The sequence below is a fragment of the Giraffa tippelskirchi genome, chromosome 3 (genome assembly GCF_054371585.1).
Source record: "Giraffa tippelskirchi isolate mGirTip1 chromosome 3, T2T-mGirTip1v1.2.pri, whole genome shotgun sequence".
Classification (NCBI taxonomy): Eukaryota; Metazoa; Chordata; class Mammalia; order Artiodactyla; family Giraffidae; genus Giraffa; species Giraffa tippelskirchi.
The window spans coordinates 168,450,387-168,469,532 of NC_137277.1; the positions used below are offsets into that span (position 1 = coordinate 168,450,387).

General features: G+C 40.6%; 1 protein-coding gene across 5 annotated transcripts in view; it reads left to right on the top strand.

Annotated features, from left to right (window-relative positions):
- The window catches only part of ACSL3 (acyl-CoA synthetase long chain family member 3), a 76,061-nt gene that overhangs the window by 41,130 nt on the left and 15,785 nt on the right, over positions 1-19,146 (top strand). For all 5 annotated transcript variants that reach the window (XM_081579464.1, XM_081579462.1, XM_081579461.1 and 2 more), the window contains 7 exons: positions 736-1,152; positions 12,131-12,308; positions 13,512-13,621; positions 14,697-14,835; positions 16,457-16,607; positions 18,345-18,468; positions 18,925-18,996. In XM_081579464.1, coding sequence (XP_081435590.1) covers positions 775-1,152; positions 12,131-12,308; positions 13,512-13,621; positions 14,697-14,835; positions 16,457-16,607; positions 18,345-18,468; positions 18,925-18,996 — 1,152 coding nt within the window. In that variant the 5' untranslated portion in view covers positions 736-774. The remainder of the gene's footprint in view (positions 1-735; positions 1,153-12,130; positions 12,309-13,511; positions 13,622-14,696; positions 14,836-16,456; positions 16,608-18,344; positions 18,469-18,924; positions 18,997-19,146) is intronic.

Here is a 19,146-nt window from a genome sequence, read left to right on the forward strand (position 1 = left end):
GTTGTCTTAAACTCTCCCAGGGAATGTGTCCACTTCATGGGAGGAGAGGCTTAGGTTGTTTTCCTTCCCTGTTCCAGTCCCTGTACTTAGAACACTGTCTTAACACAAGGAAGAGTCTCAATAAATCTGAGAAATGCAACATATAAAATGATCAAAGTCTGCTGCCTTCTTGCTTTATAATGTAATCTGTCTCAAGTGAAAAATACCTAGAATCTCTGTGGAAAGGGAATTTCATGCGGGTTGCTAACTCCAGTTGCTTGCCGCTGCCTGGAGTAAGAGAAGGGAGCGCCCTGGGAAAGAAAGCAGTGGCTCCTGGGGCCAGGAGAGAGGAGAATGTGGCCTTTGTCCTAAGTGTTTGCCGTCCTGAATGTAATGAGACCCTGAAGAACAGGAAGTGGGTGCAGTGTTGGTCTCTGTCCTGTTGTAGGTTTGCTGGCTTGCTTTCTCCTCACCACTGGGAAGTCTTTGTGGTTACTTGGGGTTAGGTTGGAAAAGCCACCTGTTTACAGAATGATGTGGAAGCTTCTCTGTAGAAACTCCATGGTTAATAGATAATGGCACAAAATGAGTGTCCCACAAATAGCAGGAGTGGACAGAATGTTGCTGGCAGCCAGTATACCAGCGGCTACTTACTGTGGGGGGGGAGAGTCGTCTGCCTAACTAATGTGAAGACTGTTCCTTTAAAATTATTGGAGAATGATTTATGACCAATAACTTTCTTTCTTTTCCTTCTAGATTCTTACAGAAAGCTGTTAATTCTCCTTTTTGAACACTATGAATAACCACGGGTCTTCAAAACCGTCTACCATGAAGCTGAAACACACCATCAACCCCATTCTTTTATATTTCATACAGTTCATAATATCACTTTATACTATTTTAACATATATTCCATATTATTTTTTGTCTGAGTCAAGACTAGAAAAATCAAACCGAACTAAAGCAAAGCCTGTAAATGCAACACCCGACTCTGCATACAGAGCTGTTAACAGCTTGAATGGTTTGGCTTCCGTCTTATACCCTGGATGTGATACACTCGAAAAAGTTTTTATGCATGCAAAAAACAAATTCAAGGACAAAAGACTCTTGGGAACACGTGAAATCTTAAATGAGGAAGATGAAGTGCAACCGAATGGAAAAGTTTTTAAAAAGGTAAGGTGGTCTTTCACGGCCTTTGAATTTGCTCTGAATAAAGAAATGGTGGCAAGGGACAAATGCGACCTGCTTCTGTTGGAATTTGCTGATGTGGCAGGAGAAATGGAGGTATGAGGGACTAGACTGCACTCTGTTCCCTTTCTGTACCCCTGGTTTGGATTTGATCTGAATTTTATAAAGACATTGAGTGTGGAGCACTTCTGAGCCGCCTAAGTCTCTACAAGGCTTGGAATAGAAAGTCTAGGGCAGCTTGGGGTTTGAAACCGTATTCCCTGGTAGTTCCAGAAGCACCTGTGTGCTTGAGATTACTCTGGGTTTTGGAGTGTGACCTGCTTTTTCTGATTATAATAGTTCCATTGGATGTTTAATGTCTTGGTACTTTGTGACAAGTGCCTTGGTTTTTTTTTTTTCCTTTTGGAGAATTTCTTTTCACATATATTAAGCCATCCATTATCGATTTGAAAACAGAGGATAAGACCTCCTTTACTAGCAGTGTCACATAGTGGCTCAGAGCCCAGACTCAGATCCAGACTGTGGGTTGAAATCATGTCCTTGACACCCACCAGCTGTGTGTGACTTTGGAAAAGCTAGGTAACAAGTTTGCCTCAGGGTCTTTATCTTTAACGTGGAAGTAATGATCCTTCCTGACATTTTATTAGCATTCCTGATGAGCCAGGCTGCTTTAAGAGCTTTACATTTATCAATTTAGATAAGACTTAAAAAGCCCCACGGGTTAGTGTGATGGGGGGGTGCCCCTCCTTTACAGATAACAGCACTGAGGCACAGAGAGGTCACTTGCCCAAGGGCATTATGGCTAGCGGGTGGTGCAGCTGGGACCAGAACCCGGGCTGACCAGCTCTGTGCTCTTTAAACTAATCCCCGCTCAGAGTTGTTGAGAGAATTAATAGAGAAAGTGCGAGAGAGATTGTGTGTGTGTGTGTGTATGTATGTTCTATAAGTGTGTGGAACAGTTGGTGGTATCTAGTGTAAATGCTGTAGCTTCTGTTACCATCTTGGGAGTTCACTGGGCAGAACCATATGAATGCCTGAAGACACGTGGTGCAGCCCCTGTGAAGAACAGAAGTGGCGTGAAAATGCTGTTTATAAACTCGGGTGTATGTGTTTCTTATAAGCTGTTCTGGAAGCTCTGGTAGGTGAAAATTGAAGGTAAAGGTTTTTTTAGAGGCAGTAAGATGATCTGCAGTTAGTTGAGAATTTGGCTGGGTTATAGGTTTAATACCTGTGTAGGCAAAGTTGTTTTTCTCTTAACTACCTTTTCCAACTATGTCCTGACTCCAGCTGCCTTTTTGTCTGTCGGTCATGAAGGAAGTCCCAGATCTTGGAGGAGAATCCAAGTAAGCACAGCGATGGAATGAGATGCTCGCATTTCCTCCTGTTACTGCAGAATGTGTGTGTGTGTGTGTGTGTGTGTGTGTGTGTGTGTGTGTGTGGAGTGGGGGGGGCGGGTGGTGGTAGTGGTGGTGGGGTTGAGAATGATACTGTTTAACTTAATGGTCCGTGAATTTTGCCACTTACCACACAAATTCCAGTCATCTTCGAAACATAAAGGAGATGTCAAGCAAGTTAATATCAGTAAGTCCTAGAAATTAAAAAAACTATTTTAACTCTGGACAACAGAATCTGTATATGTTCCTAACCTTCAAATAGACTGACGTTTTATCTAGTTTTATATGAAACAGTCCTGACTTGTACTTGTTACTCAGACATTAACAGTGCCCGCTTCAAGAGTTATTTGGATAAATCACTCTACTTTTAAGGCATTTTTCCGATTTCTTTTGCTGAGTTAGTTTTGGCTCACTTAAATGATTTTTTCGGGGGGAGGGGGTGCTAAGTTAAGACTAGCTGTGGTTAGTTAATGGCACATTTCGAGAAATTGAAGTCATATAGTTAAACATGTCTGATTACTTGTTTCTAGCCTATAGATTATAATTTGCAGATACTTTATTATAGTGGCGTGATTTTCGTCATATTTAGTCACTATTTTTTATGGTTATACATAAATCCTTGATTTTGTCTTTGAGAGATCTGGTAGTTATAAAAGGTAATGAAAACACTTTTAAGTGCTAAAGTTTTTCACTCTGCCTTCTTTTCTGTGCTTTTTGTATCTAAAATAAACATTCACTTTTGTCCTTTGACAACTCCTACTGCTATTTGAATTCAGAGATAGGGTTCTCTTACTTTTAATGTAGCATATATCACAGAAATCCTATTTTAGCAGAAAGCTTTATTTTTCTCCAGTCTCCCCCACACACCACATGCGTTTTATGGAGTTAGCACTATCTTTCAGTTATTCAGTACTCACAGCAGCAAACTAGTTCCCAAGTATTTGAAAAGGAGAAAAATATGGTGAATATGAAATTCTTCTTAATTCAAGTATCTGTATAATTAGGACAAAATAAAATCCTGGAGCTATGATAGTTGTTCCTTAAATGTGGCCAGATAACCCAGTGGTCACAAGCAAAGTTTTTATGCCCTGTGCATGTATTGTATGTATGTTTGTATGTATGCGTGAGTGTTATGTGGTTCTTTTCATCCCTCCTTGGCCCTGGTACATTTGTATTCATTGTTTATTCAACAGAGAAATATTTGAACTCCAGTAGAAGTGTTAGAAAAACTGTTTGCAGTTAACAATCTTTTCTGTCTCCACTACATCACTGTCAGAGGGTCTGCCTAAAACTGACACTTGCCATTAAATTTGCATGTGATTCATCAGACTTTTTCCAAAAGCCTTTATATAAACTCTGAAATAAAAAATACATAATATTTCTTCTTATTTGAAATTAGACTCATTGGGAAAGTAGGTTTTATGTATCATAAATGAAGCAAATATTTTTTGTTAGCCTTTCTCAAGAAGGTGTGCTGTACCACGGGTTAGCTGAGACTTCAGTTTCTGTTGGTCTGCACACCGGACACTGGACGGGGGTATCCCCACTGTGTCCCTCCCTACACACACACCTTGGTTTCTTATTTAACAGCCATTGTCTTGCAGCTATAGCAGAGCTGGCTATGAAAGAATAGTGGGAATAGCCTGCCCTTGAATGGAAGAGTGGAGTTGCTTAGGCAGTGTGGCCTTTGCTCAGAGTTCTTACTGAGAGTGTGAAATATTTTTGCTGAAGTGCATCATCATTTAATAGTTTCCATATTTGAAGATAATCTTATTTGGAAAAGAAAGCTAATGAGTAATATCCAAAAGTTGTCTACCTGTTTTGGGAGACTGAACTTTGGGGATTAACCCTAGAGTGTATCTGGCATGGTTGAAACAAAGATACTGAAACCTTTATTTCAAATCTATGAACTCTGAAGCTTTGTTTCCATTTTATCTTAACACGTTTGTTTTAAGCTCCCAAGGGAAGGTAAGTGGAAGAAAAGGCAGTGGTGATGATTCTGCTGTAGTTATGCCCATGATAGTGTGGGCATATTACACTAGTGTGGGCAAACTGATACTGTCAGCTTCACCAAGACAGGTCTCTGGGGGGATAAGTAGAAGAACAGAAGGCAGAGAAGCAGAGGCTACTATGTTCTTGAGGCCTAGCAAGCTTGTCCAGGACTGTTGCGCTGTCATTCTGAGTCTCATATGGTTTTATAAAACTGTGGCCGAGTGAAGCATGTGGAACCAGTGTTGGTAGCTCCTGATTTCACATTTCCTGAAGCAAGTGCTTGTACTGATGTTTTTTGAAATGAATTAATAATGAAGTGATCATTTTCTGGAACATTTTTGAAATACATGCACCTGAAATAGAACAGGGTTGCAAAGAATAAATTTCTTTTTTCTTCTTTTTTTTTTTTTTTACAGTGAAACAGAAAACATGAAACTAGCTTAAACATTTAGTGATCTAACTACCAGAGACAGTTTACATTTTTATCCTATATGTTTTACACACCTTAGAAGAAAATAGAAGGAATTATGCAATCATAGTGCTTAGAAAGAGAAGTTTCACTGTGATACTCCTTCTGAATTGATCAAAAAAGATACTAGAAATACTTGTTTCTGTTCTTAGGAGTTGACTTAGCTTTTTTTCCCCTCTTAGTGCCTGCCTTTGTGTTATTTCATTCTTGAGTCACATTTTTATCCTGTTTGCACATGTATGACTTTTATTTTTGACTTATTAGGATATTTACATACTTGATTTATATAAAAAATATGGCTGATCACTTGGTCAGAATTTGTGGTTGGTTATTATATTAATACTCTCCCCAGCTAGAACTCTTGGTTTTCCTTCCCACACTAGCTCCTCACCCTGTCATTCCCGTTTGTTAAAGGCTCTACTGTGTACCAGGTGGCTCAAGCTGGAAACCAGGAGTCTGATTCTTTTCTTATTTCCTTCCTTACTGCTCTTTCCACTCCCCTTGCCCTCTCCTTTCTTTTAAGCAAGTCTTCTGCTTCCACTCTTGCCTCTACTATTAATACAGTCCATTCAAACACAGACCTTTTACACTTGTTAGTCAGGCCACCTTACTCGCCTGCCCAGTAACACCCCAACTCCTTTTTGTAGTGCAGTTTGAGTGAGTGGTTTAGTACTTAGATTCTAGAGTGAGTCTACCTGGATTCGTATTCTAGTCTGTCACTTTAATAGCTGTGGGATTTGAGCAAATTATGTTTACTCCGTCAATGCTTCAATATTCCCATCTGTAAAATAGGGATAATAATAGTAACTGTCTTAGAATTCCTGTGAGTGTTACTTGCAGTATGCTTAGCACATAGTAAACACTCGTTGAGGTTAGGTGCCTTCTTATCATAATGGTATCACCAGCTGTCCAGATCTACTGAGTATTTTCACTGTAGCTGGCTCCCTCACATTAATTTCTTTAGGATGATGCTCATTTGCAGAGAGAAATGTAAAGTGAAGCCAGGTATACTTTGTCGAAGGTAGAAAGTATATATTTTTGAAATACCTCTATTCTGCATGGTTAAAGTAAAATTTCTAGTGCTGATATAGATTAAGCTCAGCTACCTGAAAAGTTAATTTTTATAGACTGTCTCATTCTCCAGGGCCCTGACTGGTTAAGTATTGTGCGATTTTGTTTTATAGCATGTTCTTTATCTTCAGTTCAGTTCAGTTCAGTTGCTCAGTCGTGTCCGACTCTTTGCGACCCCGTGAACCACAGCACGCCAGGCCTCTCTGTCCATCACCAACTCCCTGAGTCCACCCAAACCCATGTCCATCGAGTCAATGATGCCATCCAGCCATCTCATCCTCTGTTGTCCCCTTCTCCTCCTGACCTCAATCTTTCCCAGCATCAGGGTCTTTTCAAATAAGTCAGCTCTTCGCATCAGGTGACCAAAGTATTGGAGTTTCAGCTTCAACATCAGTCCTTCCAATGAACACCCAGGACTGATCTCCTTTAGGATGGACTGGTTGGATCTCCTTGCAGTCCAAGGGACTCTCAAGAGTCTTCTCCAACACCACAGTTCAAAAGCATCAATTCTTCGGTGCTCAGCTTTCTTCACAATCCAACTCTCACATCCATACGTGACCACTGGAAAAACCATAGCCTTGACTAGATGGACCTTTGTTGGCAAAGTAATGTCTCAGCTTTTTAATATGCTGTCTAGGTTGGTCATAACTTCCCTTCCAAGGAGTAAGCATCTTTTAATTTCATGGCTGCAGTCACCATCTGCAGTGATTTTGGAGCCCAGAAAAATAAAGTCAGCCACTGTTTCCACTGTTTCCTCATCTATCTGCCATGAAGTGATGGGACTGGATGCCATGATCTTAGTTTTCTGAATGTTGAGCTTTAAGCCAGGTTTTTCACTCCACTTTCACTTTCATCAAGAGGCTCTTTAGTTCTTCTTCACTTTCTGCCATAAGGGTGGTGTTGTCTGCATATCTGAGGTTATTGATATTTCTCCTGGCAATCTTGATTCCAGCTTGTGCTTCTTCCGGCCCAGCGTTTCTCATGATGTACTCTGCATATAAGTTAAATAAACAGAGTGACAATATACAGCCTTGACGTACTCCTTTTCCTATTTGGAACCAGTCTGTTGTTCCATGTCCAGTTCTAACTGTTGCTTCCTGACCTGCATACAGGTTTATCAAGAGGCAGGTCAGGTGGTCTGGTATTCTCATCTCTTTCAGGATTTTCCAGAGGATTTTCCCATCTCTTTCAAGGATTTTCTGTATCTTATCTCCATTTTATTTTTATAGTCCTCTTTTGAGATAAGAGGCGTTCCTCATCAGCATAATCAAGGCATCTAATTTCATAGGTTCCTGAACAAAAGTAAATTCCTGAGTTCCTGTGGTCCTGGCAGCAACAGTCTGAGTGATAGCACTGATGTTTACATGTGTGTATGTCACACCTGTCACAGAGTGAGAGTACAGCCAATCAAGTGTGAGAGAGCAGAGTGACTGGAGGGATCCTTTAGCCCCCGAGTAGGTTCTCGGGGGCTAAAAGAAGAAACTGCTGAGACTCTGTGGTACACTAGTTGTGTATTTTCCTGGCTCAGGACAGTCAGACATGTTTATGTCACACGGATCACAGAAAAGAATATTTAAGAGGTGGGAGCACAGGACGAATGCGATTGGAAGGGTGACAGACCAAAAGCAGCCATGGAAGTTAACCGATCAGGTGCATATAGACTTTTTAAAAAAGAAACTTTTAAGAAAATGAGTCTTGTGGAGGAGAGGTCAAAGACTCCAAGGCCCAGAGTGAACTGAAGTTGTTTTGTTGCACCAGTTCTTTCCACACATTTAGCAGATAATTGCTGGGTGCCCGCTATGTGCTAATACTGACCTAGGCCCTGGGAGACACTACTGAGCACGGCACACTGGTTACTCTCCTCTGGATCCTATGTTTGTATCAGAGGGAGAGAGATAAGTAAGAAGGTAACAGATTTAATTGTGAAGAAATAAAGCTGATTGGAGATCAGGGGTAGCCTCTCTGAGTCAGTGATGGCTGAGTGGAAGCCTGAAGGACATGAAGGAGCCAGCTTTGTGAAGATCTGGTAGGAGCCCTCTCTGCAGTGGGACAAGATGGTGCAATGGCTCTGAAGTAGCAATGAACCCAGCTGGCTTAAGCACGAGGGTGCCGAGTTCATAGTGGCACTCGGACTGCAGACCGAGGCCTCCTTAAAGTCTGTGTCCTAAGGACCCGTCTTGCCTCATCCTGGTTCCCGCGCTGCCTGTTTGGACAGAAAGGACAAAGTTGTATTTATAGGCAGTGAGTCAGGACAGAGGGTTTGAGACGGGCCCAGAGACACTGCCAAAGTCTGGGGCCCTTAAGGCTTTGTAAGGCAGAGTGTGGTGTTCCGATTCCCTTCCTACTGGAAAGACAGAACACTTGCTGGGGAGTACGTGGATTTATGTTTTTTCTAAAAACTCACTACTGTAGGGAGAAGGGGTTAAAGAGGAATAAGAGTGGAAGTTGGCCAGTCAGCATTCATTAGTTCAGGAGAGATGGACTAGGATGACAGGGTAAGATGGAGGATGTGACTGTTTAGGGGGAGTATCCATTAAAGTCATCCTTAGTTGAATAGTCAAGTGAAAAAGTAGGTTGGATATCCAAGTATGGGTCAGGACTAGAGATGGCAATTTAGGAAGCTCTTCAAAGTCCTAGTGAGTTGGACTTCCTTCAGGGACACTTCAGTTCAGTTAGTCGCTCAGTCGCGTCCAACTCTTTGCAACCCCATGAATTGCAGCACGCCAGGCCTCCCTGTCCATCACCAACTCCCGGAGTCTACCCATACCCATGTCCATTGAGTCAGTGATGCCATCCAGCCATCTCATCTTCTGTCGTCCCCTTCTCCTCCTGCCCCCAATCCTTCCCAGCATTAGGGTCTTTTACAATGAGTCAACTCTTTGCATGAGGTGGCCAAAGTATTGGAGTTTCAGCTTCAACATCAGTCCTTCCAGTTCAGCCACTGTCATACCCTTGGGACTGCAGATGGTGTGTGTACATGTACGGTATTGAACTTGGTGGTAGGAAAGCAAGGGAGATTCTGTTGAATTTCTAATTTCTCAGTGGAGTGTGAGATAGTGTCATCAGGTGGAAGTGGAGAAGGGAGAGAGAGTGGAGGACATTTGAGTAGAGAGGTTTCAGATAGGGTGAGAAAATGAATATGCCAGGGAAGCGCAATAAGATTGCTGGATGGTGGATCTGTGATCCTCTATTTAAAAAGGCTAGTATTCTTCAGCAGTTCTCAATAGCATAGGCAGGGAATAGAAAAATTTAATCTCCAAGTTGGACAAACCATAGGGACCAAGTTAGGATCAGAAGCCTTTTCTAGCAGAAATTAGATAAAATTATGGTGTAGGGAGAGTCCCTTATATATAATGTTTATGGGAAAGATCACTCCTAGAAAATTCAGTGGTTTAAAGAATTAAATTCAGAATTCCCTTACACTTGAGTTAAACTCTTAGCTTGATTTCTTTGCAGCATCTTTTGAGTTTATATATTTGGGTTATATATCTAGTACTTCTTCAGAGCACATATATTCTCTGAAACTTATGAAACTCATTTAGATTCTAGAATCTAGGAGGTAGCTCATGGGCTTATCTTTGGAGTGTGAAATTCTTAAAAATTGTAATCCATTTTCTACACGTTTTGGCCAAATTCTCATCTGCCTTCTCACCCCCACAGAGCTCCTTTTGAAGTCATTGGAGCTCCTTGTGCTGAGCATTTTGTGGGGAGGTGCAGTGAGAGTTTGGGACCACTAAAGTTAAACAAGTATCTTAATTTCAGTTGCCTTATCCATCAAGTTCAGCTCAGTCGTGTCTGACTCTTTGCGACCCCATGGACTGCAGCATGCCAGGCTTCCCTGTCCATCACTAACTGCCAGAACCTACTCAAACTCATGTCCATCGCATCAGTGATGCCATCCAACCATCTCATCCTCTTTCGTTCCCTTCTCCTCCTGCTGTTGATCTTTCCCAGCATCAGGGTCTTTTTAAATGAGTCAGCTCTTCCCATCAGGTGGCCAAAGTATTGGAGTTTCAGCTTCAACATCAGTCCTTCCAATGAACACGCAGGACTGATCTCCTTTAGGATGGACTGGTTGGATCTCCTTGCAGTCCAAGGGACTCTCAAGAGTCTTCTCCAACACCACAGTTCAAAAGCATCAATTCTTCGGCGCTCAGCTTTCTTCATAGTCCAACTCTCACATCCATACGTGACTACTGGAAAAACCATAGCTTTGACTAGATAGACCTTTGTTGGTAAAGTAATGTCTCTGCTTTTTAATATGCTGTCTTAGGTTGGTCATAGCTTTTCTTCCAAGGAGCAAGTGTCTTTTAATTTCATGGCTACAGTTACCATCTGCAGTGTTTTTGGAGTCCTAAAAAAACAGTCTTCACTGTTTCCATGGTTTCCCCATCTATTTGCCATGAAGTGATGGGACCAAGATGCCATGATCTCTGTTTTCTGAATGTTGAGTTTTAAGCCAAACTTTTCACTCTCCTCTTTCACTTTCATCAAGAGGCTCTTTAGTTCTTTTTCACTTTCTGCCATAAGGGTGGTGTCATCTGCATATCTGAGGTTATTGATATTTCTCCTGGCTATCTTGATTTCAGCTTGTGCTTCATCCAGCCCGGCATTTCGCATAATGTACTCTGCATATAAGTTAAATAAACAGGGTGACACTATACAGCCTTGATGTACTCCTTCCCCAGTTTGGAACCAATCTGTTGTTCCATGTCCAGTTTTAACTGTTGCTTCTTGACCTGTATACACATTTCTCAAGAGGCAGGTCAGGTGGTCTGGTATTCCCATCTCTTGAAGAATTTTCCACAGTTTGTTTTGATCCACACAGTCAAAGGCTTTGGCATAGTCAAAGCAGAAGTAGATGTTTTTCTGCCATGGACTGTACAGTCCATGGAATTCTTCAGGCCACAGTACTGGAGTGGGTAGCCTTTCCCTTCTCCAGGGGATCTTGCCAACCTAGGAATCAACCCAGGTCTCCCACATTGCAGGCAGATTCTTTACCAGCTGAGCCACAAGGGAAGCCCTCTTATCCATCAAAGTAAGAATTTATTTCTCAAGTCCAACTTGGAATTGGACACAAGAGGGCAGTATTTAACTGTTTTTCCATTTTTATCTTCATCCAACTTGCTTATTTCTATTACCGAAATGCATTTTTGAAAATGAATATGGTTATAGATGGTTTTAAGGTGTGTGAGACATATGTTAATGACACAAGCATGTTTGGAAACTGTCCATATATTTTTGCAGCAAGAGTAGCTTTCTGTCTCATCTTTGTAAAATTAGGGATTCATGGTTTGATCTAAGTTGGAGAAAATTCCTAAAGACACTTGAAAGGGGATTGCTACTAAGGTAAGACTTGATGTTACCTGCACAAATGAAATGCTGAAAGGCCTGCCAAGCCAGTGAGCATTCTACAGAGGGACTTTGGGGACTCGTGTAGCTGCCCCCCACCTGGTTGTATCAGTGGACACTGTCTATCAATACTTTGCATATCCAGAGTTAGGTACAGCAGTTCAAATTGAATGGCCATAAATATTTGTGTTAGCTTGGGTCTGGCCAGTTTCTGTGAATCATATTGTACTATCTGATATTGAAATTCAATAATTCTTAAGTAGTAAAAATTTGTAAAAGCTTGGTATCAGTATTACATGATACTAGACTAAATTATAAACCAACTCCCACATTGTTTTAGGTAAATGAAATCTATAAATGAATTACTTATATATGTGCTTTTGGCCAGAAAGTTGACATTTAAGATCCCATCAAACATTGAATTTTTTTTTTTAAAAGAAAAACAATTGCCCAAATGATAAAAATTTAGCAGAAGATTTGAGTTGTCATAGAAGATATCACAAAATAGCTAATTTTCAAAATAGAGTTTTCCCTTGAAACTCACTTTCTAGCTTTTTGTTAGAAGAAAATAGTTTATATACAAACATAATTTTCTGTTGAAATTTGGAACACATCCTGGCGTCCTTCTAGAAATTAATATTTTGATGATTGAAAGCTCTTTGTGTGTGTTTTTTTGTTTTATCAGGTTATTCTTGGAAACTATAATTGGCTTTCCTATGAAGATGTCTTTGTGAGAGCCTTTAATTTTGGAAACGGCTTACAGATGCTGGGTCAGAAGCCCAAGACCAACATCGCCATCTTCTGTGAAACCAGGGCTGAGTGGATGGTCGCTGCACAGGCCTGCTTCATGTATAATTTTCAGCGTATGTGGGCTTCCTTACCTTCTCGAAGCATGGACCTAGTGTTGTGGGAGAGATGATGCTAACTTTTTATGATAAGTATTTCCTCCCGAGATAAAATTCTGATGTTAAGTTTCACCTTTGTTACAACTTAAGACATACTGTTCTGTTTTGGAAAAGGAACCAGTTGTGGAACAAATTACCCATGTAGTAAGAGGACTTGAACCAATTCTGAGGGGACTTTCTGGGCCTGGGAACTAAATCTACACCTGTGGGTCATTGCTCTGTTACCCCTTCTCAGAGTTGTCCTTTAAAGTTAGTGTCATCTTGTTAGGCCATTTCTACAGTTGACAGCTGGCCTCTGAAACACTTCCAATACTCAAACCTAGCTGCTAGTTAAACCATAGAGAATTTTTATGTTGTATAACTATAACATGACTTGTAGAAGGTGTAATGCCTGTGAGGTAGTCTTGAGAAGTTTTGTTCAGAGGTAGTGGTGTCAATTGTGGTATTAAACATGGACATTGTTGTATACTTCAGATGAAATGGAAAAGATAATTTTTATTATCAAATTTCTTGTGGTAAATGCCTCCACTGTATTTTGTCTTTAAACTGGTATACCTTTTTGTTTTCACAGGTTTGGGTTTACAATGTGTTTCTTTTAAGAAGCTTTAGTTATCTGTTAAAGTGACTTTGTTTAACTTTTTTGAGTTAGGTGGAAAGCATATAAAAGTCCTCCTCCTCATTATTATTTAATTTTGACATTTCTAAGACTTTTTCTTAAAATTTTTCTGCTTTAGAATAAGTAGTATTACCACTCATTAGTGCTATTTTTTTAAGAAATAATATCTTAAATATGACATTCTGTGTTATTTTACTGGTATATTTTTTATATTTTAGTATCAAATAGTTAACATCTATGACTTTGACATTTTAGAAGTCAAATATAATTCCTTTCAACATCACAGTTTCAGAGTAGCATCTATAGGTGAAAGAAAACAAATTTTAAAATGTTGAAATTTTGGGGGGGAATTTTACAAGAGTGAGTAGACGTCATGTTAACTAATATATTAAAATAATTTAGAATAATACAGCACAATTAGATCACAAATTATGGATCTAACATTTTAGGGTTTAGATGTTCTGTCAGCGGTCAAAGGCTTTAATTGCACTTTGTACTTCTATGAAATGTCCAAGTATTTGACTTGCCCTTTCTTTTCCCTGTAGTTGTTACGCTGTATGCTACTCTAGGGGGTCCAGCAATTGTTCATGGATTAAATGAAACAGAGGTGACTAACATCATTACTAGTAAAGAACTCCTGCAGACAAAGTTGAAGGTGAGAACTAGTTTTCTAATAACTGTCTGATACTTTAGAATTTTCAGTGTCATGAGATCATTATTAAACTTAGTTCTTTTATGATCTTTAAAATCTTTAATATCTCTATAAATTTGGGGGAATATCATAATTCAGTCTCCTTTAGAAAAGAAAAAGTAGATTTCTTACTTATTTGTGTTTAAGTTGCATGTAGAGCTACAAATTAATTGTTAATATGTCCATGTGGAAGGTGAAGGGATTACAGCTTTTCTCCTTGTGCTCATCTATTTTCAATAAATTTGTAATTTTAAGGGTTATTTTTAAACTAGCAATTCACTTACTTCTGAAGCATTGAGTACAAGTTTCAGAACTTTTTAAAGGGAAGTTAGCAACTTTATGAAACTGGGAGAAAGGAATTTTAGTCTCTGAACTCTCTGTGAAAACAATAATATCTGACCTTTCTTTTTGTATTTTTTGGAAACAGGCTTATAAGAGCATTGCCTTCCTCTCTCCCCGTATCTTTATCTGCCTCTTAAAAGCATGGGGAACATTCGGCTACCTTGTAGTTCAGGCAGTATGTGTTTATATGCCCATTTTTGCAAGGAATTAACTTTGTTGATTAAAATTATACCAAAGAACAGGTATACACAGTAAATCTAACGTTATAAAACAGTAACATATTTCAAACCAATAGTTGTCCATCTGAAAAAAGGGGTAGTCATGCCAGTACGCTCCACCCTCGCTTTTTTGAGGCAAGAAATTAACAATTTGAAACATGGTGAACTACTCTTCTTGTGCCCTGGATTATTTGCCACGCTCATTAATATAGAGTAATGAAGGATACTTTTCCTGGGTGACGTAGTGGTAAAGCATCAACCTGCCAATGTAGGAGAGGCAGGTTGGATTCCTGGATTGGGAAGATCCCCTGGAGTAGGAAATTGACAACCCACTTGAGTATTCTTGCTGGGATAATCCCATGGACAGAGGAGCCTGATAGGTTGTAGTCCATGAGGTCGCAGAGTTGGACACGACTGAGCATGCACACATGTTCACTCATGTTCAGGAAAAAATGCAGTGAATACTTGTGTTTTTCCAGGACATCGTTTCTCTAGTCCCTCGCCTGCGGCATATCATCATTGTGGATGGGAAGCTGCCGACCTGGTCCGAGTTCCCCAAGGGCATCATCGTGCACACCATGGCGGCCGTGCAGGCTCTGGGAGCCAAGGCCAGCGTGGGTATGTGGCGGTTCCCCGTTTCCTGTGTATGTTTTGCAGTGACCATGCTCTCTAGACATGATCCAGGTATCTGATTCTGAAGTTAGATCAGGTGACAAACTGGTTTTCTAGATCATCACTTTGTGAAGAAAGGTCACCCTAGGTGTACTTTCATCTACCCTTTAAAAAAAAAACTTAAGGAAAAATACAAACATTAATTTATTGATATTCTAAAAGTAGTATTTACTTGAAATTAATTTAAAATACTTTTTACACGATACACTTTTCCTGTTCTCCTTTTTAGATGGTTTTAAAGTTAGTTTTAGATATAATGTCATTAAACTTGTAGGATTTCACAAAAGCTGTTAGGATGGTGGGACTGTACTTCATTCGGCTTGGAAACAGGATTATACTGAGGGTAATTTTGCACATGTTGAATTTAGGTGCTTGTGGGACATTCAGATACAGCTTTGTAGTGGGCAGTGGCGTGTACAAGTCTAGTATGCTGGAGTTAAGTTTGGAGTTAAAAGATTTAGAAGCTGAGAACAGGTTTTAATTATAGCCAAGGAAGTAGGTGACACCCACAGAGAAAGGTACCTCCAAAGGCCACCACGAATTGGCCGGAGAAGGAAGAAGACGGGTGGTGTGTGGTTCACGGGGGCCGAGTGGAAGGAGCCTCTCAGAAGGCGGGAGTCTTCCGTAGGACCAGGTGCGCTGGAGGAGCCCAGTGACACAGGGACTGCAAAAGCACCATTGGACTTCTCAGCCGGAGCTGCTTCAGAGAACAGTTTCTAGAAAGTGGTGGCAGTGGAGAATGGTACCACAGGACAAAGGACTGAATGGCAGGCTAGGAAGCAAGAACTTGAGCAGTAACAGTTGTCAAGAAATATATCTTCACAGGTACGAGAGCAAGGGTTCACTTGGGAACAAGTTTAAAATGTTTTCCCTATTGACTGAAGAAGACCATGTTTAGGGTAGTTCCAGGATTAATTCAGGCAGAGGAGTGGTGCTGTCCATGACCTGCTTCTCTTTGCCTTTGTACTGTGTCACCTGTCTGGGATGTTGGCTGCTGTTCCTGGGCCTGTGCCAAAGCAGGGAGGATTCTGAGTATAGCCATGTTAGCTTCACAGTGTGCAGTAGAGAAAGGTTTTAGCAAATGCCGAGGTACCCTAGTCTAACCACCCTTATTTCTTAGTCGAGTCACTGGCATAGCCTTTTGTCTCTCTGCCTCTGTTGTTTCCTTTTTAAGTTAGCTAGCCACACAGTAGCTAACGTGATCCTTGTTACAGACAAGCCCCTGTTCAAAATGATGTTGCTTTCCACACAGTGTGAAATCCAAAGTCATGGGCGTGACTTTGGAGACCCTGCACGATGGGGTCCTGGCAGCTGCTTCACCTTCGTTTCCTGCCACTTTTCCTACCATTTTCTCACCTAGTCTTGCTTTGTTTTTCTTCATAGCTCTTATAAATTATAGATTTGTGTACATCTGTCCAAGTAGGCTATGTGTCATGTGCAGGGGCTTGATCTGTTTTATCGACCTTTGTGTGAGTATAATTAACAGTTGTTGAGTTAACAAATGATTATGAAAAAATTGGTGATTTAGCTAAATTTCTCAGGAGTATGTGTGTCTTCTCTAATACAGACAACAAACCCCTTAGCAAACCAGCGCCCTCAGATATCGCAGTAATCATGTATACAAGTGGATCCACAGGAATTCCAAAGGGGGTCATGATCTCTCATAGTAACATTATTGCTGGTATAACTGGGATGGCGGAAAGGATTCCAGAACTCGGGTATGTTATTATTTACATTAATTATTTACATTAATGTCATTTCTTAGTATATGATCAAATTAGTCCTTCAGAGTCTGTTTACAGTTAGGCATTTCTTCAGAAAAGACATTAAAATTACAAAATAATTATAGTTGTGGGGTTTAAAATATATTTTGTAGGTATCATTGTTAATATTTACTTTTTACTTTAAAAGTGCAAACTTGACCTGATTTAATGGTGATTGCAGCCATGAAATTAAAAGATGCTTACTCCTTGGAAGGAAAGTTATGACCAACCTAGACAGGATATTAAGAAGCAGAGACATTACTTTCCTAACAAAGGTCCGTCTAGTCAAGGCTATGATTTTTCCAGTAGTCACGTATGGATGTGAGAGTTGGACTATAAAGAAAGCTGAGCGCCGAAGAATTGATGCTTTTGAACTGTGGTGTTGGAGAAGACTCTTGAGAGTCCCTTGGACTGCAAGGAGATCCAACCAGTCCATCCTAAAGGAGATCAGTCCTGGGTGTTCATTGGAAGGACTGATGTTGAAGCTGAAACTCCAATACTTTGGCCACCTGATGGGAAGAGCTGACTCATTGGAAAAGACCCTGATGCTGGGAAAGATTGAGGGCAGGAGGAGAAGGGGACGACGGAGGATGAGATGGTTGGATGACATCACCGACTCAATGGACATGGGTTTGGGTGGACTCAGGGAGTTGGTGATGGACAGGGAGGCCTGGCGTGCTGCGATTCATGGGGTCGCAGAGAGTCGGACATGACTCAGTGACTGAACTGAACTGAAATATTTTGATCAGTTGGTATTGTTACCATCATAGTCATTTTTATACCTCAATATTATAATTCAAGTGAACAAATTATATATCCACTAAGTATTTATTGAGCTGCTGTATTCAGTCTCTGATTTTTCCTTTTCAGGCACAGTCAAGTAGTAGCAGGGGGAGAGTGGGTCTCCTGGAATGGGAAGGAGATCAGTGAGGAAGCCAGACGGGAGGGAGTTTTAGGGAAGTGAGGATAACGTTCCCAGAGAAGGAATCAGTATTGTGATGACTGATCTTGTACAGTGGTTGGATATTTTTGTTGCCTTTATGTGTAGCAATTATAAATATGTACATGTTACTGTGGAATTGAATTTGAGGATGCAGATAGAAATCTCTTATGTATGCATAACTTTCAGGAAAAAAATTAAGAGCAACTGGTTCCTTCTGGGAAGTTGCCTTTCATATTTTGAGGGTGGGAGCAGTTCTTGAAATAATATGCACATGTATACATATACATTTTATTATATAATGTATAATTTAACTTTCAGAACAAGAATCTCTTCCTGAGATTCCTGGCAGGCAGTTGTGGATTCTATTTGAACTGTCCTTTTTGATAGCCCATTAGTTGTCAAATCCCTCCTTGGGGTATTTCTTCTGTGCTTCAAAATCCCTTGTGTTTTTACCCCCTCCGAATCCTGATCTCTTCTGCTCTAGAGCTTTGCTTGTGCAGTGCTCAGTTAGGGAACACCTTCCAGGAGGACTGGAAACGGAGCCACTTCCTTGTGTGTCTGCCTCCTCAGCTTCAGATGGAGCTGTACTGTAGTTCTTTTCCCCTGACGCTCCCAGGGTCTGTCGTACACACACATGTGTGCGTACGTGGAGCCCAGAGGGTCCTTCCATTGCCTTTGAAAGCTTGCTCCCACTGGAGTCACTTTTCCAGTGACTGACTGTTGCTTCTTGCATCTTCCTTTTCTTCTAGGGAGAAAGATGTTTACATTGGATATTTGCCTCTGGCCCATGTCTTAGAATTAAGTGCTGAGCTTGTCTGTCTCTCCCATGGATGCCGCATCGGCTACTCTTCACCACAGACTTTAGCAGATCAGGTAACGAAATTTCTGCGGTTTGAGATACTAAGAAACCATAATTATCTTTAACTCAGTTTTCATTCAGTATGACAGTATACAGTAAGGATAACAGTTAATCACTTCAAAAGAACTTGGCCTTTTAAGGTCTATTTAGAATATGAGTGGATTAAAATGGGCTTCCCTTGTGGCTCAGCTGGTAAAGAAGCCGCCTGTAATGCCGGAGACCTGGGTTCGATCCCTGAGTTGGGAAGATCCCCTGGAGAAGGGAAAGGCTACCCACTCCACTATTCTGGCCTGGAGAATTCCATGGACTATATATAGTCCATGGGGTCACAAAGAGTCGGACACGACTGAGTGACTTTCACATCACGTCACAGATTAAAATTACAGAATTTTGTAATGTGGTTTTTTAAGAGTTTCATTGAATTTTTTAAATAACGATCACTTTATGTAAACCTATTTTTCTCTCTGTAGTCTTCAAAAATAAAAAAAGGAAGCAAAGGAGATACATCCATGTTGAAACCAACACTGATGGCAGCTGTCCCGGTAAGAATTGACCATTAATCAATATTGAGTGCTGAAAAAAACCCATCTCCAGAATGTAACTGCTAGTGGAAAAGACATTGTTGACAAGGTAGTTTATGTAGGCTTTACTCCTTATTTGTTACCTTTATTACCTTGAGCTCTGAAGTAATT